Below are 21,717 nucleotides of genomic sequence, written 5' to 3' on the forward strand. Positions count from 1 at the left end.
TGCAATTAGAAAAACAGTTCAGTTAATCTAAATGAGAAGATAAGTACAAATAACATGAGTTAAGAAATGAAGAGGGTGTGTGTATTATCTGCACATCAATTTCACATTTTTAAGAGCATATTTTCTGTCTTTCTAACATATTCTCCTCCAGGTAATAGAGAAGAAAGTTCACATTTCTGGAAGCTGCAATAATCACTAGAAGAGATTAGCCAAGAAGACAGTAAAGCAGAGAACAGGATTGATTTAAAAGTTACTAAATAAAAGACTTTATTTTATCTTATTTATTTATTTTTTGGCCATGCTATGTGGTATGTGGGATGTTAGTTCCCTGAACCCATGCCTGCTACATTGGGAGCCTGGAGTCTTACTCACTGGACCATCAAGGAAGTCTCTAAATAAAAGACTTTAAGAGAAGGAAATGGCAACCCACTCCAGTATTCTTGCCTAGGGAATGCTATAGACAAAGGATCCAGGAGGACTACAGTTGATGGGGTCACAAAGAGTCAGACATGAATTAGTGACTAATCAACAACAAATTGTCTGGTTAGAATAGTTTGATCATAATCATATTATATTTAAAATTTGAAAAATATTTTTTGTTATAATACAAAATAATTATTTACAAAAATAAAAGACTTTAAGAGGTGCTTACAGCTACATGGATGTTCATATTTTATTAAAAATAAAAATCCAAAGGCTTTAAGCATTTCTTAAAACCACACTCTCGATGTGTGTTCAGTTGCTCAGTCATGTCTGACTCTTTGTGGCCCCATGGACTATAGCCTGCAAGTCTCCTCTTTCCATGGAATTTTCCAGACAAGAATACTGGAATGGGTTGCCATTTCCTACGCCAAGGGATCTTCCTGACCCAGGGAGCAAACCCGGTCTCCTGCATCTGCATTGGTACGGGGATTCTTTACCACGGAGCCACCTGGGAAGCCCTACAATCATGATGTAGCAGGTAATTAAGGTATCTATATACTACACATATAATAGACATCACAATCACTTTCTTACAGTTACTGGAATTACTTGGAGAGCATGAAAAGACAGGCTTCTAGCTGTCTAAGAAACAGGTCCAAAGAAAGTCTCAAATTTTAAAGTCATTTGTGCTGCCTTGATCATTTAATAAGAAATTCTTTCATTTTTTTCCTTTTTAAATAACTTGAAATATTCAATTATAAAAGTGTCCAGAAAATGTATTTTGGTTTAAATCTACGAAAAAGCTTTTAAAATACAGAAGAGGTGATAAGTAACTTGTGATTACATGAAGATAACATATATCTACATAACACCTACCCATTCCTCCAGATTGTCTGTTGGGTATAAGGTAATATTAGCAGTCTTGCAAAAGCTAATGCTCAAAAGGTAACTGGAAAATCAAGGCTACAGTTCCAATAAGCACTGAACAGTGATAGTATATCCGGTGCTCGGTGCAAAGTAAAACAAAATGACTTGTGACTGATCTTTTGGCTTCCCATGTGGCTCAATGGTAAAGAATCTGCCTGCCAATTAAGGCGACGTGGGCTCGATCCTCAAATCGGGAAGATCCTCTGGAGAAGGAAACAGCAACCCACTCCAATATTCTTGCCTGGAAAATTCCATGGACTGAGGAGTTATAGTCCATGGGGTCTCAGAGTTAGACATGACTTAGCAGCTAAGCACGCACACACAGCTTGACTTTTAATTATATTAACATTGGAAGTCTTTCTCCCAATTAAACTGGAGCACAAATGTTTTGAAATGCCAAGGTTTGTTTGTGAGCTGGCCACCAATAAGTAGAAACTTGTTGGCAGAAGAAAAATAGAGAACATGAGTGAAACAGAATTTCAAGATGACTTGTTCTCTTGCTCCTCTACTCAAAATAAGTTCCAAAGTATTCACACTTAGTTCAATTTTTACTCTGTCTGTGATTACCAGGAACTATTTAAAAGTACCAAAGACACTAGCATAGTGAACGCAATTTGAAAAAGGGAAGCATGGACTCTAGGGATATGCCCATTTGCACTTCTAACCCACCTCAGACATGGCCAATAGACTAGAAAGCTGTTAAAACTTAGTGAGTTCTTTTATGCAAGAGGAATTTTAGAGTAATGAAACAAGTTTCTATAAGTTGCAAAACAGTTTCGCTGATTTTAGACATACACTGTGTACCTGTACATGCAATCAGATCTTGCATTCAAGACAAAGTACTCAAATAATCAATGCCAGGTTTTCAGATTCCAAGGGAAATGTTCCTTCCTCTCTGTGTACTATACAACACAAGGGATACAAATGCAATGATCCAATGTAGGTCATTCTTCTAAGCCACAGATTTGAGACTATTCACCTGAGTATCTTCATTCTACCTGATAGGGTTGCCTCACCAGTGGTCCTGCCAGCAACCCAGTTCTGCCCAGTGGTCAACCGCACTGCTCCCACATGTTCTCACTGTTGACCAGATGCTCATGTCAGAGACACTGGAGTTCCCCAGTTGTCCCCCTTTCCCATGTTCCCCAGATCCAAACCATCAACAAGTGCTCCCCACTGGTCCTGCTTTGCAAATATACCTTGACTAGGTTTTCTTTTCTCCATCTCCCTTGCCATCACCCTTAACAATATAAAATACACAAATAATCTTTGAGTCAAATCCTGGCTTTAGTTCTCCATGGTTAGATAAACTTGGAAAAATATTTAACTTTTTCATTGGTTTCAGACCTATATCCAGTATCCTAAGTACTACTATTAACAGCAACATAGTAATAAAACATGCTGAGTGTTTACTATGGTTCAGATACTATGCAAAGTATTTGACACAGTTTAACTCATTTTATCCACACAAAGCCCTAAAAGGCAGTTAATATGGACATGATTTATTAGTTGAGGTCACTTAAGTCAGAGAAGGAGCTAAGGTTATACTGCAGCATGTGATAAAACTATCATACTATTATCATCTCAATAATACACATGAAAATATTTTGTGACTAGAATAATGATACATAAATGTTTAAAAAATTTATAGATTTAAGAAGGTAAACTGCAGGAAGGCAGTGATAATTTGTCCCTCTAGATGAATATCTAGAAAATTACAGTTCCTGGCTAATGGTACACTTACTTGACATTTTATAGTACTTTTTTCCTGAAAATAAAAATTTAACATCAATTGCTTGGTTCTAATTACATGTATTACATGAATCTATTTTATAAATCTTCTATGTTTGCTAAAAATAAAGTTCAATTAAACCTTAAGTATCAATAAAACCTTGAGTAATAAGTAATTAAGATGCTTTTTATTAGAAATGAAAATCAACCCTAAAGTTTATCAGTGGCTTTTGCATTTGTTGAAGTTCGTAGTCATAAGAAAAGTCACTTAAGCACACAATTATTCAGTTGGCAGTGAAACTCCAGTCTTGGGCTGAAAGACAGTAAGTCTATGGAGTGAAGACTAGTAAGTAACAGAATGCATTTTTAACACAGACAGAAGTGATCAGGTCGTGGTCACTTTCAGTGGCCCCCACTGGTATTACGTGTCCAGGGTTGATTCTGTGTTACAGCACTTCCTGTATGCTACTTTGGTCTTATAAGATGGTAGGATGGCATCACCAACTCTATGGACATGAGTTTGAATAAGCTCTGGGAGTTGGTGATGGACAAGGAAGCCTGGCGTGCTGCAGTCCATGGGGTCGCAAAGAGTCAGACACGACTAAGTGCTGAACTGAAAAGAACTGAATATCAACTAGAAATTATTGCTATAACATGCCAGAAATATGGCTTTTACTGGTTGAATTTAAAGTTCTATTCAGTCCTTAGTCTGACTGGCTGGTATCCTCAATGAAAAGCATAAAACATTTTGTTTTCTATTCCTCTAAGTCAATCCCTTTGTTTTTCTGTAATGTTCATGCATTCTATACCTTTGTAAAAAGTAGGTCTAGATCATACCTCAGTAAGATCCTGTTTACTGTTGAATGTAGCTGGAAGATGATGAAATACCTCTTAATGCCTTACCTGGAAATTTAATATCTGCTGAAGTCTTTCCTTCATCTGATGACATCGCTGATTTACTACTGAGTCTAGCAAAGACAACCTGCCCAAGAGACAACCCAAAGTGTCTTCAATAACATCTCGGTTATCGCCGTTCTCTGGAAAGGCTTGGGAAAACAAGTTCTTGTTCTTATCCATTTCTTCAGACATTTCCTTAATATCTTTGGCAAGAGTCTGGGATTGATAAGAAAGGGCATGTAAATATTTAGATCTATGAATTTACATATGAGTCATTTCCTCAAAGAAAGCCCACTATATTTCTCTTACTGTTCAGTGATAATTATATTCAAGGCCACCTGGACCACTTTCATACACTTCCATAAATATTAGGCAAGTTACTGCTAGAGAGATTTTTCTCAGAAACTTTATATCATTCACTAATTATAATATATAATATTAATATTTGGTGAAAACATGAATTTTCTAAAGTGCTACTTAGAAATTCATAATTATTATTTTTAGTCTGTTTTTCAAATATATTTATATATATATTTCATATAGTTCTGTATCATAGATTCATGATATAGAACAAGGCTTCTACAGACTCTTCAGTGTTTTCCGCCTCCTACATACACAAGAAAAAGCATAAAAATTCAAAGCATATGAGGGAGGGGATGTGTGTATAATTATGACTGATTTGCATTGTTGTCAGGCAAAAACCAATAAAACATTGTAAAAAATTTTAATTATAAATCAAGATACAAAAATACAAAAACTAAGTATCTTTCCAAGCTTGTTCTGCTTAGGCAATTCTTTTCTGCTCTACGCTGCTTGGAAATACACATTTGTACCTTATTAGAACTGTTTTATGCTTGACCTTCTTTATACGTAACATTAATTATCCCATGTCAGTATTTCAAGTGCTTTGTGATGTACCCTCACAGACACAAGCTGCCAAACTCACCTCTTGGTTGAAGATGCAAGTTTCCGTCTCTTCTGGTAAAAGGGCTGTGGCAACAAATAACCGTTCCTCTACATCATCCAGCCAGGTAGAGGTGGCCGAGACCCCATCATACAACTTCTGTTCCAAGTCAATGTTTTGCTTCTTCGTCCCTCCACCCTGAGAAACAGAAGGGAAGGACAGAGAAGTCATGACAGTGTTTTGAAGAGTCAAAGAAAGATGCCAGGATGAGATGCTGGGGTCCAGAGGCTCTGCCTCTGCAGTCTCAACAGCTCAGCTTAGGGGATGGGGCAGCCTCACGGGGTCCCAGATCCACAGCCCAAGCACACAGCCCCACCTGGGATGAAACCTCCTCGAAGACCTGGTTCAATCCATCCAGCAAGGACGTCACCGCAGACTTATCCTGGGCCTGCCCGTCCCCTTTGTACAGTGGCACGCCAGACAGGAGCCGATTAGGCCTGCTGTAGAGCTGGAGGCAGACAGGAGAGCTTCTTTAGGACCAGACGCACCCTGTCCAGGGGTTCTCATTTAGACACGCACACTGAAACAGATGCTGGAACAACTGTTTATGGAAACCTCTGCTAGAGAAAGATGACCTATAACACACCATGTCCACTAAACATGCAACCAGATTCAGCAGTGGCAATGTTTCCTGTGATGGACCAAAAAAGTAAACAGTGGGGAAAATGCCTGCATTCTCATTACAGCTTTCCTCTCAACTTATCTTGGGTTTAACACTTGTTGTTTTAGTCGATCAGTTGTGTCCGACTCTTTTGCAACCCCATGGATAGGAGCCCGCCTGACTCCGGGCAAGAAGACTGGAGTGGGTTGCCATTCTCTTCTCCAGGGGATCTTCTCCACCCAGGGATCGAGCCCAGGTCTCTTGCATTGGCAGTGGGTTCTTTGGTGCTGAGCCACCTGGGAAGCCCTGATTTTAACACTACTCATGATAACTAGCGGAGAAGGCACTGGCACCCCACTCCAGTACTCTTGCCTGGGAAATCCCACGAACGGAGGAGCCTGGTAGGCTGCAGTCCATGGGGTCACTAAGAGTCAGACATGACTGAGTGACTTCACTTTCCCTTTTCACTTTCATGTATTGGAGAAGGAAATGGCAACCCACTCCAGTGTTCTTGCCTGGAGAATCCCAGGGACGGGGGAGCCTGGTGGGCTGCCGTCTATGGGGTCGCACAGAGTCGGACACGACAGAAGCGACTTAGCAGCAGCAGCAGCAGTAGCATGATAACTAGGGGCTTTCCAGGTGGCACTAGTGGTTAAAAAAACCCATTTACCAGTGCAGGTAGATGTAAGAGACTGGGCTCAATCCCTGTGTCAGGAAGATCCCCTGGAGGGGAGCATGGCAACCCACTCCAGTATTCTTGCCTGGAGAATTCCATGGACAGAGAAGCCTGGTGCGCTACAGTCCATAGCGTCGCAAACAGTTGGAAGCGACTGAAGCGACTCAGCACGCATGCACGTGTGATAAAAGAATCCACCCGAAATACCATAATTAGATTGACCCCTTGGCTCTCATGATTCCTTTACTTCCCCCCTAAACTCTAGGTGGCTTCCCTGGTGGCTCAGACGATCCCTGGGTTGGGAAGATCCCCTAGAGAAGGGAATGACTACCCATCCTAGTATCTTTGCCAGGATAATCCCATGGACAGAGGAGCATGGTGGACTACAGTCCCTGGGGTCAGAAAGAGCTGGACATGAGTGAAACGAAAGAGCATAATGTCTCCCTAGTAAGGACCATGCTACGACCTAGCACTCAAACTCTTAAATGATGTTTCCAATCAAACTCAGCGCCCTATAGTTTTTTAGATCATCTCATCCTCATCTTACTTTTCAGCTTGATTACTCATTATCCTCTAAACACATCAGCTTCATTCCCCGCTGTGGCTGGAAGGCCTACCACCCAACATCTCTCTGTAATCCACTGTCTTAAATTCCACACCGACCCTACCTAGCTGCTTTGCACTTTTTAAATAAGTTTTGCTTCCTTTTTAATTCCTGCTTATGGAGCCTCCCTGGCTGCTTAATTTTTCAGAAACGTAGAACACATCTTCTTAGTTGTGTTACAGGTACCTAGCAGCAGGAAGTCATATCTCATCCTGAGGCCAGGTGGGGTGTTCTGCACAGAGATGCTAAATGCAGTGAAGGTGAACAAAGAAACACTGTTCTGAGAGAGAGAGATGCCTTTCAACCTAGTCTACATGAGGCCAAAAAAAAGTAAATAAATAAAAGTGCCTGCTTTTACAATTGAGAATAGTAGTGTATTCAGTACCATCCAGTGTACAAACTGTCAGTAAGGTGATGTGAAAAAGGAGGAACTTTGGAGTTAAACACACCTGTGTCCCCATCCCAGATCTGTCTCTTCTTAGTCATGAGACCGTGAGGAATTTTCTAATCTCCCCAAGCTTTGGGTGCATGGGTGGTTCAGTAGTAGAATTCTTGCCTGCCACGCGGCCCAGTCTCACTTCCTGGCCCATGCAGCCACAGGGTCCCCTTTTTTTATTCTGGGCTTCCCAGTTGGCGCTAGTGGTAAAAAAAAAAAACCTGTCTCCCAATGCAGGAGACATGGGTTTGATTCCCAGGTCCATAAGATCCCCTAGAGGAGGACACAGCAATCTACTCCAGTGTTCTTGCCTGGAAAAATCCCATGTGCAGAGGAGCCTGGTGGGTTGCAGTCCATGGGGTCACAAAGAGTCGGATACGACTGAGTGACTACCACTTTCACTTTCACTTGACTTAGAAAAATCAGAAAAGGCTGCAGTCCCTGAGGCAGGACTGTAGATATTCCTCATAAATGAATGAAAGGGGAAATCCTACAGTATGCATAGTGCTGTAAAGTCCAGGAGAACTGTATCAGAAACCAGGAACTCATGCCGTGAGTCTGAGCAATGTTTGATCACAGGTGTGAAGAAGCATTCTTCCAAAGAGAGGTAGGAAGTCCATGCAAAAGGTACAGGGTCCGTGTGCCAGATGGAGGCTGTCTCCAGGACAACGGCCTCTGGAAAGAAAGGGCTTTCTACTCCCCAGGACCAGAGCTGGTGACATTCCTGTGAAGGTGTTAGTCTCTCAGTCATGTCTGACTCCTTGTGACCCCATGGACTGTAGCCCATCAGATTCCTCTGTACATGGAATTCTCCAGGCAAGACATTCTTGTGGATGGTAACAAAGAAGACTCCTGGACTGGGAGTGAGAAGGTATGAAATGTCCAAAATTTTGTAAAAGGAAACAGAAATGAATGGCTCTGTAGGATTTATGCAGGGTTCCCAGTAGATGTGGGGGGACACATTCTGACCTTTAGACTGGCCCCCTGCAGGTAATTAGGGCAAGGTGTACCTGTCTGAGTTCCTGCTTCATCACCTCCTGCCTTCCCCTCCTCTTGGCTCTGTAATTATTGATACCCTTTCTCTCCGCAGGTCAGTCTCTTTCGGCTCCTAAGCTAATCCTGGCCAGATCAGTGACAACAGCAGCTCCCCAGATCGTTCAGTAAAGGTCCTAGAATGTACTCTGATGATGCTACCACTGGGGAGTGGCCAGAGTAGAGCTGACCCGGGATCTGGGACAGGCTTCTATCTTCACCATCCTACTGCACCACCGCTGTGGTGAGCATCATGGCCTTCCTCTGTTAGATCTTTAAGGGGCGGATTCCTCTGACTCTGTTGTTCTCTGGCTTCTGCTTAGGGTGAACTAATAGCTGTTATCTATACGGAACCTTCTGTTGCTATACTTAATTCCACTGGATTTGGCTTGCTTGGTGGAATCAAGTCCAACATCACACAAGGACCCGCCCATCTTAGGAACTGGCCTATAGAGGGGTCGGTGACCACTGTAACTGACTCTGAATTCCCCTTCCTTTAGTTCCACTGAGGTCCCAGTATGTTTCCCATTAGGATCTTCTGAAATGATTAAATACTGGAAGTAGCAATGGAAAATAATATATCATGATAATTTACTGACAAATACATAGCATTTCTTTTGGCCTGGATGTGTATATCCTTAATTTTCAAAGCTGTGGGAAACGAAAGCGGGGGGCCAGGTGGGGAGGACAGCATTTATATTTAATGGTTTTTGCTAATGAGTCATCAGATATTAATCTTCTCTGAGGAGAACAGTATCTAGCAGTCACATAAATTTCCACATATAAATATATAATTATAAAGGGATATGTGAAACAAGCTTGTTAAGAGAGTGTAGGATGAGTCATTTGTTTTCTTATTTTGGAATTGATAATGAAATATGGATTGCTGCACAGTTATATTCGTTCCCATAGCATAAGCTGTAAATCTTCTACATTAGTTAATACGTAAAAGCAAAATGTTCAGTACCACTTGATCCTGTTCCTGCTCCAGAACATTCTGAAGTAGTTTCTGCTTGGTGCTAAATTCCTGATGTAGGCTTTCCCATTTCATTCTCATCTGGTCTTCAGCAGGTGATTTCTCCCCTTCCATGCCCAACTCCTGGGATAACACATCAGGTTTTTCGCTATTAGAAGAATAAATAATCTAAGTTTACAATGTGCATAAAAAGGCAGTAAGTTCTAGGTAATTTATTATGTGCACTAGATCTGGCCTCTACAATTGGAATCAGATTATCTCAGTCATTGGCGTACACTTTAAAAATATAAATTAAAATAGAAAACTTGAGACAAACAGTAAAACAAGTACTTTCTTACTGATCTTAAAATTGAACCATGAGGACAATAAATTTAAAAAAAAACAACCCTGAAAATAGCTCAGCATTAAAGATAAAAATAATTGTAACTTTTAGAATCAGAAAGCATATGATCAGAGTGGTAGCCTTTGGCAAAGAGTCCACAAATTAAAAAACCCTAACAATACTGCCTAGTCTATTGAGAGTTTTTACCCTGAGTCTAAAGAAAATACTACAGACCAGGTTTCAGAACATGGAAGAGGAGTACAGAAGGTGGATGGAAGGCAGAGTATCATCCTTAAAGAGGCAGCAGTGTGACCTCTGAGATGACTATGGCTTTGAAGGTGAGACAGATCAGGGTTCCATTACAGAACATCAGATCTGTGACTTTGAGCAATTTGCTTCATTTCTCAGAGCCTCAACTTTCTCATCTTTAAAATGAAGACTGTACTTACTGTGCAGAAGTATTTGGAGTATTTCTCCAAGTAATTTGGAGAAGAGACGAATAACACCTCTGACCCTATCTGATAAAAATACAGCCACTAAATCAGTGGGGCCTAACACTGATGGTAATGGCAATGGTAAGAACCTGGGAGACTCTAGCTCCAATAGGTCCTAGTTTGTATTCAGGGGTTTTGAAGTCCTAACTAGAACCATGTCATCCAAAAGCCATGTTATGCTAGAGGGTAATTGTTATTTTGATGGAAACTTTTGATCAAGTGAAGGAAAAAAAAATAAAAACGTTATTGGCAGAATATTATACACTACCCCAAAGCCAATGCATTTCAGAATAAGTATTGAATACAATGGTTTCTTCAAGTAAGTTTGTTGAAGAAAGCCTTAACAAATGAATTAGGCTCTGATGCAAGAGTTCTATTTCTAGGACATATCTTAGAGAATCTTTTTCACCTGGACACCTAAAGACATGTGAGAAAGTTAAGTTCAACAGTACTAGTGAGGACTTCCCTGGCAGTCCAGTGTTTAAGACTCTGCACTTTCACTATAGGCGGTGCAGGCTCCATCCCTGGGGGGAACTAAGGTCCAACATGTCACAGGGCATGATCAAAAATTAAAATAAAAGAATGCTAGGAAAAGCCAAAAAAAAAAAAAAAAAATGGCAACAGTGTAAAGGCCCATCAAGAAGAAAAGTTGTCACTATCACAAGATAAAACACTCTCAAGCAGTTAAAATGAAAAAACTAGATCTATATGTATCAACATGCATTGATCTAAAAAAGTGATACTAAGTTAAAAAATGATAAGCTAAATGATGCTGAAGCTGAAACTCCAATACTTTGGCCACCTCATGCAAAGAGTTGACTCATTGGAAAAGACCCTGATGCTGGGAGGGATTGGGGGCAGAAGGAGAAGGGGACGACAGAGGATGAGATGGCTGGATGGCATCACCGACTCGATGGGCATGAGTTTGAGTAAACTCCAGGAGTTGGTGATGGACAGGGAGGCCTGGCGTGCTGCAATTCATGGGGTCGCAAAGAGTCGGACACGACTGAGCGACTGAACTGAAGTTAAAAAATAAAACTGATACTTCTAATTTTGTTGGTTATGTTAGTCTCTGGATTTTCTGCTTTTTAAACATCTTTTAAAATAAAAAAAACACTTTAAAATTCTCCTGAAATTAGGGCTTCCCTGGTGGCCCGGTGGTAAAGGATCTGCCTGCCAATGCAGGAGACGGGGGTTCAATCCCTGGTCTGGGAAGATCCAACATGCCACGCACTAACTCAGCCCATGGACCAAGAAGCCCATGAGCCACAACTATGGCCCCAGTGCTCTCGAGCCCAGGAACCACAAGAGAAGCCACTGCAGTGAGAAGCCTGTGCTCAGACACTAGATGGCAGCCCCTGCTTGCTGCAACTGGAGAAAAGCCAGAGACCCTTCACAGCCAAACACAAAGAAGTAAATAAAAATTATTTTCAAAAATTCTTCTGAAATTATGTTTCTTTATTGTGTTCTTTTGAGATGGTGGACTACCATAACACTTTTAATACATTCATGTTTATATAACAATTTAGTATATGAAACCAGAGGATATTTAATATCTCTATAGTCTTTAATCATTGACACATAAAATGCCACCAGCAGACCAGTTTTAATTTAGAATACAGCTTTTCTTTTCCCATAGAAAATATTCTTCCTTCCCTTTGATATTTATATTGATTCATTTCCAGTTGAATTTCCTTAGTAATCTTGGAAGGACCCCTTCAATTCTCCAGTACATCACAAAGTACTTCTTCATTCAATGGATCTGTAACCATGAACCAAGTCACATCCCTCTCAAAGGGGTTTTTCCATAAACCAACTCACAGGTGATAGTCTTAGAAAATCAGCTAAAACGTTGAAGGCTGAATATATACTTTTTTCCCACAAACGTCATTCTGTTCTTTGAAATGTTTTTCTTTCAGCTTCTGGACATTGTTCATGTTTGTTTGTTTGCTTGGTATATTTACCCAAGGCTTGAAAGGCATGACTGAACTGTAATCAACCAGATTTAAAGATTTTTCTAAAGAATTTGCATAAAAATTAAAGAATTTTTTTTTAAATTAAAGAATTTATAAGCAGTCTTTAGACTAAATCTTACACAGAAAGCCAGTACTGAACCGCAGATTTCTCTTTAAAATAGTCTTAGATTTGAAAGAGCAATTTATAGTTGTTTGTCTTTCATCTGGGCCCTTTCCAAAGCTAAAGGCCAAGGGGAGAAAAAAAAAATATGGCAAGAAAGCTGCAGAAGGTCCTTACAGCTGCTTTCATAACTCTACGTATGATGAGGAAGCAATGTGTGGACGGGTTCTTTGTAAAAATAGAGTTTGGCAAAAATATTCAGAAAACCATGAGGGATGAGTAAACATCTTAGAAGAACCAGAAAGAGAAAATGCAAAGTGGCAGCAAGTCTCGACTTAGTCACCGTGGGAGAGGCAGAGCTCCTCACTGTAGATTTACACAGAGAACATGTTATGGTCTTATCGGCATTTCTAAGCACGACCATAACAGAAGAATTTTAAAACTCCATTATACTTTAACACAATTTTTACATTATTAGGGTTATTTTTATGGAGTTCCTGATTACAGACGTTATAATCTTATTCTGAAGAAGGCAACGGCAACCCATTCCAGTACTCTTGCCTGGAAAATCCCATGGATGGAGGAGTCTGGTGGGCTGCAGTCCATGGGGTCTCAAAGAGTCTGACACGACTAAGCAGCTTCACTTTCACTTTTCCTTTCATGCATTGGAGAAGGAAATGGCAACCCACTCCAGTGTTCTTGCCTGGAGAATCCCAGGGACGGGGGAGCCTGGTGGGCTTCCGTCTATGGGGTCGCACAGAGTCGGACACGACTGAAGCGACTTAGCAGCAGCAGCACAATCTTATTCATCTCTATTCTTTAAATTGATTATCTATTAGCTGTTATCAGTATTCTTTATTCCTTTTTCCCCCTTGAATATCTTCCTATTTCCTAGATGTATATACATATATAGTCAACACTTTTGTCATATGTCAGCAACATTATGTCAGCATTAATTAAATTTTAAAAAAAAAAAAGGAAAGAAAACTCTCCAAGCCGACTTTACTAAAGTTACTTTTGATCATCTACATCTAGTCTGGGTCTTACTCATACATAAACTTTATACTCAATTTTATGTCACATATTTTACTTGATATCACAGACTGTTATTGATATTGTTACAAAATTTGTGTTAAGATTATATAGGCAAAAATATTTTCTTAGGCTTTCTTTTTTCTTTTTTTACTAATAGGTATTTCTGTCTTTTTATATGGTGTGATAAACAGTGTTTCCAAAATCATCTTTATAATATGCATTTCCTCCAAACAAATGCTCAGAACTGAGAACACTGGAGTCCATGGGATTAAAGCTATTTGAAACATGTTGGTTGTCAAAGGATGCTACTACTGAATTTCAACCTTGAATATTGCATGAACAGAACACAGAGGTTTTGCTGAAACTTTTTTTAATGTTTTAGATTTTAAAGATAGTTCTCCTATGTATCTTTTCGATTGACATTCACAGTGTTCACAACCCTTCTGTGATGATGGCTGTCAATTATTAGTCTCATTCTACTGGTGAGCAAACGAAGTCTCGGGGTTGAGTTCCTTTTCCAAGGTGACAGATGCAGAACCAGAATAAAACCCAGACCTGCCTCACGATACAGGGACACTTCCCCTCTGCTTCAGTGTCTTTGCCTTCCTACCTTTTAAACCAGACTCTTCAACTTGAAAATTCTCCACTTTCTTTAAATTTTCTTTCAACACTTTACTTTCCTGAGTGTAAGACTTTCAGTCTCTACTCCAAACCAGGACTCAAAGTTCAATGACTTTATATATAGAAATTGTAGAAACAGATCATCAAGAAAAGTTCCCTGGTGGTCCAGTGGAAAGGACTCCAGGCTTTCACTGCAGTAGTCCCAGTTTCAATCCCTGGTTGGGAAACTAACATCCCACAAGCCTCGCAGTGCAGTCAAATTAAAAAAAAAAGTCAAGATACTTACAAGATACATACATTTATTTTTCAGAATAATATTAGAAGAAGACAGATAAGCTCTTGTCAGGGAAATGTTTTCCAGTTAGATAAAATCATTCAGTCATAAATATCATGTATCTAATTTTATAATGCATTTATTATTTGACTTTCAAAAATGTATTAAATAAGCATTGTCCCTGGACAGATATGCTAAGCATACCAGAAAGAGGAAAAGGAAGTTAGCCATTGTAATTACTAGTTATACTTATGCCGCTCAACTAAACATTCAAAATACAAGTAGATTTAATATCATAAAGTAAAAATGAAATAATTAAATTTTTGCAAAAGATATTCAAAATAAAATGTTAAGGGAGCTGTTTACTTTTATTTATTCATTTTTAAAATTTTTGTCCACAGGGCATGTGAGATCTTAGTTCCCTGACCAGGGATCGAGCCCAGGCCCTTGGAAGCGAGAGCTCGGAGTCCTAACCTCTGGACCATTTTTCAAACGTCAGGACAACGGCAATAAGAGAACAATTGACTGTCATCAGAGAAATGTAAAGCAAAACCGCAGTGAGGCATCACCTCACACCTGTCGGGAGAGCTGTCATCAAAAAGATCATAAATAGCAAATGTTGGTGAGGATGTGGAGAAAAGAGAATCATGGACACCGTTGGTGGGAATGTAAATTAGTGTAGCCACTATGGAAAACAATATGGAGATTTCTCAAAAAGCTAAAGACAGAAATGCAATAGATTCAGCAATTCCACTCCTGGGTATATATCTGGAGAAAATAAATTCTAATTCAAAAATATACATGCACCCCAATGTTCAGATAAAGCAACCTATGTCCATCAAGAGATGAATAGTTAGAGAAGATGTGCTTTGTGTACACACACACACACACACACACACACACACACACACACACAGAAAATTACTCAGCCATAAAAAAGAATGAAAAAATTTTCTATTTGCAGCAATACAGGTAAGACTTGGAGGGTATTATGCTTAGTGAAATAAGTCAGACAGAGAAAGACACATACTGTATGATATCACTTAAATGTGGAATCTAAAAAATAAAACAAAATGGTGAATTAAAAACAAAAAACCCCCAAAGAAGAAAAGAAACATACCCAACACCACCAGAGGTCTCTGCAGCTGAGTGCTGCGTTAGAATTTCCTCTCCAAGGCTCGCTACTGACTGGAGGAGGCTCTTCTGCTCTGCCAATTCCTGCTCCAACTCCTGCTCAAGGAAAAGGAAAAATAAAAATATCTTTGTTACTTTATAATTATTGTCTACAACCACAGTTTCATGTCTAGAAAATCCTCAGAGAACTTTGGTACAATAGTATGTTTTTAAGTTAGCACATTACATAAAAGGTGTGGCTTAGGTAACTGTTCAGAGGTGTCTCCAAGTCCTCTGTAGCTTTCTTTGGCTTTGATAAAATAACGTTTAAATAATCTTGGTGGGGGTTAGGAAATGAGAAAAGAAAATTTTGCTTGGCAATGGCGCCCCCAAGTGGTCCAAAATGCACTTTAACTTTTCAAGATCGATAACTGCCTTGTTCAAGCTGAAAGAGACACGAGAGCAACAGCTCTCTTCAATTTCCCACTTGCTTGATAAACTGGATCACCAATTGGACTCAGTTTTACTTCTTCACTATTAGTGAAAAAGTCTCTACTCTTTGAGAAATATTTTAATATGTCCTATCCATAAACTGAAGGTATTAATGAGATGTCATTCTGAGTAATCAAAGCTCATTTGCTTCATAGGCAGTAATTTGTAATCCTGTTTAGTGATGGCATCTACTTGAGAGTTGAAAGCAAATTTCATAAGAAAGTGCAACTTAGATATTTACCAATTCTCAGAGGCCTTCCTGAGGCTTTTATTATATATAATAGACTCAAATTGGGGCAAGCTAGAAATAGAGGGCAGATTATAATTGAGTTACACTATTTTAAAACTAAGCAGAAGCTTTTCTTAGAGAACCGACTTTAAAATGACCAGTCTTCCCGGTGGTCAAAAGTAAATGGAAACAGCCAGGTTCTGCTTAAGTCCAAAATAAAGATAAAGGGGCACTCTGTTTTCAGCACAGAAGGAACTTGTCTTTCTAAAACATTTCTCTCAAGGTGCATGCTTGGCTGATCTGCAGGCGAAAGAAGCAGGAAGTGTGTTACTTTTTGTTGCTGGAGGCTGCTCTGTCGCTGGTGGGTCCACGCGCTCCGAGCTTGAGCTAGCCATTCCTGAACCCCGGGGCTCTGAGTGGCAGCCAGGTCAGCATCGCTCTCCTCCTTCTCCTGGGCTGTCCCCTGCTTTTAACGAGGGAGAAATCAAGAGTCATACTACCCACAGGAAGACCTTAACCAAAACAGTGATGGCTCCTTTACTGTGGTCTGAATAATAAAACCAAAGTGACTCCATTTGGACGTGAAACCACATTAAAAAAAAATGGTACCACAAAACCCATGGAATTTATTATGGCATTTGCAGGAAACAGAACAATAAATAGATGATTATACTCAGAAATATTAAGGGGGTCGGGGGAACTGCCATGTCGCGGCTAGGCTTTTTAGCTGACTGATGTGGTCAGCAGACATTATTCTGGAATTTCTTCCACAAGAATATAACTCTAGGTCTTCCTGCCTTTCCTATCCCCACCAGGACTAGATTCCACTGCCATCTGTTGCCACTCTGGCTTCGACAGAGTGTGGCTAAAGGAGAAAGCCAAAGTAATTACCTATTACCTCGGCAGGGGTTTATTATTCCTGCTAGACTATTCCGATGGAATTTAAGAGGCCCTAAAATACTGCATGGGATTCCCTGGTGGCTCAGTGGTAAAGAATCTGCCTGCCAATGCAATAGACGCAGGAGACGTGGGATCAATCCCTAGGTCAGGCAGATCCCCTAGAAAAGGAGATGGCAACCCACTCCAGTATTCTTGCCTGGACAATCTCATGGACGCAGGAGCCTGGTGGGCTACAGTCCATAAGTTGCAAAAGAGTCAGACAGGACTAAACAACAAACAGAATATTTTGTATTAGAATGGAATTAGTTCTGAATGAGCACCTTTCTACTAAAATGTATTTATACGCCAAAGGATAAATTACACCATGTTGGTAAGACGCATTCACTAAATGCTCTTAGCACCCACTGTGTGTCAGGCACTGTTTAGGGCACTGGAGAGAATTGGAGGGGATTTTTTTGGCTCAGAAGCCAGACAAAGGCCTGCTGGGATGACAGACAATAAATAGACAAGATAAACTGGGATGGTGATAAGACTTGCAAAGAATGTGAAACTAGAGAATGGGCTGGCAAGTGAAGAGGGAGGGTTTCTTAGTCTGGGTAGCAAAAGGCGTCTTCAGAGGTGACAGCTTGTGTGTTGTGAGATGAGGGCATCCCTGATAGCTCAGATGGTAAAGAATCTGCTTGCAGTGCAGGAGACCCGGGTTCGATTCTTGGGTTGGGAAATCCCCTGGAGGAGGGCATGGCAAACCACTCCAGTGCTCTTCCCTGGAGAATTCCAAGGATAGAGGAGTCTGGTGGGCTACAGTCCATAGGGGTCGCAAAGAATCAGACATGACTGAGCAATTAACACTGATACTGCCTGACTAAATGATGGGGTGGGGGCCTCTAGGCCTATGGAACCACTGGAGCAAAGGCCAGAGGGGAAAGCAACTTGGTGTCTCAGAGACCGCAGAGGAGGGGCAAGTATGACTGAAGCATGCAGAGGGGCCGGGGGTGGGCACATAGGAAGGGAACATTCTTTGGGGTGTTTCCATGGAGGAGCCATCCTACTGAACTGCTGCCCCCCTGGCCTCTGTTCTCTGCCAAACCTGACCTCAGCGTGGGGTCCAGCTACAATAGCTCACCCTGCCTGACTGCCCACAGGAATCTTCCCTTCCTTTTCTTTCCAGAATTTTACACCAACTCTTACAGGGAAATAGATGGGGTCTGTTTCCCTCTGTCTTACTTATTAGAATCTCATGGTTAAACTAAAATGTTTGAGATCATTTGATACCAGCACTTGAGATGCGGTGAAGGCAACAGAGAAATCTACAGATAGCGTCCGCATTTATACATCATCCTTTCCCGGATTCTGAACCACCTCAGCTCACAGGCGCCTTCTTTCCTTGAAGATGATCCAGCTCGCCAGTAAACAGAACGTGCTTGAGATAGGACAGTGGTAGCACCATTGGTCTAAAACATGCTACCTGCATTTTACAGGATCTTCAGAATAGATGACTAGAGTTCAATAGGTTCCCCACCCTCCCAGGAATGCCTCTTTCAGGCAAGCAGTGATTTTCCTGAAGGTGGGAGGTTTGGGGTGGTCGTGCATTCCTCCAGGACCGAAGCCCACACTTTTCTGCATGAAGCAGAGTTTTCTCATCTGAGGATGTTCCATTGACCCAGAATAAGCTCTAAGATATCCTGGCTTTTCCAGGCAAGGATGAAACAGAAAGTCAAAAGGGATCTGTAGAGAATGACCCCAAAGAAGTCAGTGGGACAAGTTGAAAGCTGTCCCCAGGCAGAGACCCAGTGACAAACAGTGGCCATAGCCGTGACCTGCAGACTCTCTTTGGTGAATTCCCGCCACTTCCTCTCTGCCCTTCTTCAGAAAAGGTTTGCTTTCACAGCCCAGCCTGGAGACTCCTGGAAACTTCTCAGGGCTCCAGTTCACCCTTCTCTGCAAGTTAACTACAGTTGACTGAGAGCTCTGATTTCAAATTCCTCACACCAGCGAAAGAGACCAATTGTACTTGGGAAAATAACAATTGAAATGCCAGGTCTACAGGGCGGCTTAACCACATTTACATGCACAGACACATACTTAGATTCTAAAACAAAATCTAAGCAAGGGACTCCTATTTGACTAATTGAATCCACAGCTTTAGAAAAAAGGAAATTTATCAGCATCAAAAGCACATGACTAGTATGTGTTTTCTCTGTGGTTAGGTTTGGTTTCTCAGTTAATAAATTTTTCTCTGGCTGATTTCACTGTTTTGAAACATAACCTTTGGACCACAGGAAGCAAAAAATGACTAAGGAACAGTTCAAATTTCATTCCCTTTCCCCCTGAAATACAGAGGTACTGACCTAAGGCATAAAATTAACATTAATTACACGCTCTGAGGTCTGATAACAGTTTTTTGACCTATCTAGGGAATAGGAAATAAGGTGGCTCTTATTCTCCAACAGGCTTCTGCTTGGGTGGGGCTATGTAAGCTGTTTATTTTGGAAATACTAGAAGAGTAACCATTTTTGCCAGGAACATTCCTTGGAAGATTAGTGAGGATTGGAGAATGCTAAACATTAAATAAAACACTTCTTTAGAAAGGATTTTGTTATTTATATAGGATGAACTCTCTGCTCCCTGGATGAATGATAATGTGCGAAAATGACAAACTTATTACAAAGAAAGATATCACGTAATTCAAGAAGTATTATATGCCTGTGTCATAGAGAAGGACGACAGAGATTGAGACGGTTGGATGGCATCACCGACTTGACAGACGTGAATTTGAGCAAGCTCTGGGAGTTGGTGATGGACAGGGAAGCCTGACGTGCTGCAGTCCATGGGGTCGTAAAGAGTTGAACTGAGAAGTAAACAATTTTGGGGTGGGGTGGAGGGGATTCACCGGAGTGGATTATTCACTGATAGGCGGCATTCATATGTGTGTGTGTGCTCAGTCACTCTGGCATATCTGACTCTTTGTGACCCCACGGACTGTAGCCTGCCAGGCTCCTCTGCCCATGGGATTTTCCAAGCAAGGATACTGGAATGGGTAGCCACTTCCTACTGCGGGGGATCTTCTCAACCCAGGGATCAAACCTGCAACTCTTGGGTCTCCTACATTGGCAGGTGGATTCTGCCACTGCCACCGGGGAAGCCCTTATTCCGGGTTTACCTGGTATCATTTTGGCACATTTAAAAACATACAGTTAGTATTTTAATTGAGAATAACTTACATTTATGTTTTAACAGAGGAAAATTTGAAATCACCTATCTAAAAATAAAATCTCTATATTTCCACTTGTTTTGGTATCACTCAGGTTTTAAAGTGTTGAGATTTCATATATTTTATATTTTGTTCATGTTTTAGATGGAAATGTATGGCATATTATTTCTCTAACTTTTAATTTATATATAGGAAAGTTATGAATTCTATTTTAATTTTTTAATATTTTTTTTTTTTTACTAAATTCTTCCATTGCTTTTAATAGTTGTCTGTTGACTAGGTTTGATGTTCCAGATCATATAATCACATACTTAGCAAAGAACTGAAAACACATAGTTTAGCCAGAAAAAAATCATTACACTGAGAAAGTAGAAGCAATGCAGTGAATGTGCATTAAGCTCCCACTACGGTATTTGTGCCGTGTCCCCTGCCAGCATCTCTACTCAAGTAAAGTTTTTCCCCTCCCTCCTGACACTGGTTCTAAGACCATTCCCCTGCCCCTTGGATCTGATTTTCTCCCTTCTACAGAAAAAGGCTTTTGCTGCAGTCTCACTTCTTTTTCATCAATTTTTCCTCTACTGAGTTGTTTCCGTCTCCCTGTAAACATGTCATTATTCTTCTGATCTTAAAATGGAATGAATTTCTTCTAACCTGCTTCTTATAGCTTATTCCATTCCTCTGCTCTCATGACAGTGAAACTCCTGTTTCCTGCCCTCTTCCTCTCTATCTCCATTCTCGCTTCCATCTTAGAGTGATTTTTGCCTTCACTATTTCACTGAAATAGTCGTAGTTGGGGTCATAGAAGATCTGCGTGTTGCCAGATCCAGCGGTCAGTTCTCAGTTCTCATCTTACCTCACTTGCCCTCACGTGTCTCCCAGAAACCCAAATCTTGGTCTTCTTCCCACCTCACTGGTGTTTCCTTTTTACTCTTCTTTTCGGGGTTCCTCTACATCTTCCTAACTTTTCACACTGGAGTGGCCAAGGGCTTGGTCTTCTTTATCTCTCTTCACTCCCTTGGTGATCTCATGGGGTCTCATGCCTTTAAAGACCATCTAGGGACTTCCCTTCAGTCCAGTGGTTAAGACCCGGAGCTCCCAATGCAGGGGTGTGAGTTCAATCCCTGGTGGGGGAACTGACATGACTTATGGCACGAACAACAACAACAAAGACCGTCTAGAGGCTGGCAGTTCAGTCTAGATCTGTCTGCTGAATCCCAACAGTTGCTTGACATTGGATAGGCATCTCAAACCTAGCCTGTCCAAAATGAAACCAGTGACCCAATTACTTCTCCTTCCCCAAGTTCTGTTCCTCGAGAGTTTTCACTTTCCTAATTATCCACAACCTGATAAGTTCTCATCACCTCTAACCTCCTAACTCGTCTCTCAGCTTCCATGCTGGTCCCCTACAACAGCTAAAATCTGATCTTGTCACTCCTCTGCCCCCAAATACTCCAGTGGTTTCTCATTTTCCCCAGAGTCAAAGCCAAAGTGCATATGATGCCTACAAGGTCCTTTGCACCCTGGGCCTTCCTTACCCTGGGCCTCTGCCCTTACTTCCCCCTCTCTGAGCCTGGAATTCTCTTCCTCCATGTCTACATGGCTCACTCCTTCAAACGTAAGCTGAGGGAGGCTTCATTGGTCACCCTATTTAAAATTGCAAATCCACCCAGTCCCAACTTTCCT

General features: G+C 40.9%; 1 protein-coding gene across 3 annotated transcripts in view; it reads right to left on the reverse strand.

Moving 5' to 3' along the window:
* Window positions 1-21,717, reverse strand: part of SYNE1 (spectrin repeat containing nuclear envelope protein 1) — a 466,580-nt gene that overhangs the window by 125,462 nt on the left and 319,401 nt on the right. Inside the window, exons 98-103 of one of the 3 annotated variants that reach the window (XM_061130284.1) lie at window positions 16,255-16,389; window positions 15,210-15,319; window positions 9,259-9,415; window positions 5,259-5,390; window positions 4,925-5,080; window positions 3,985-4,194 (exon numbers count right to left, since the gene is read on the reverse strand). In XM_061130284.1, coding sequence (XP_060986267.1) covers window positions 3,985-4,194; window positions 4,925-5,080; window positions 5,259-5,390; window positions 9,259-9,415; window positions 15,210-15,319; window positions 16,255-16,389 — 900 coding nt within the window. The remainder of the gene's footprint in view (window positions 1-3,984; window positions 4,195-4,924; window positions 5,081-5,258; window positions 5,391-9,258; window positions 9,416-15,209; window positions 15,320-16,254; window positions 16,390-21,717) is intronic. The other 2 variants (XM_061130286.1, XM_061130285.1) reach the window with 2 other exon arrangements.

This window comes from Dama dama, chromosome 26, assembly GCF_033118175.1.
Source record: "Dama dama isolate Ldn47 chromosome 26, ASM3311817v1, whole genome shotgun sequence".
In the NCBI taxonomy this organism is placed as follows: Eukaryota; Metazoa; Chordata; class Mammalia; order Artiodactyla; family Cervidae; genus Dama; species Dama dama.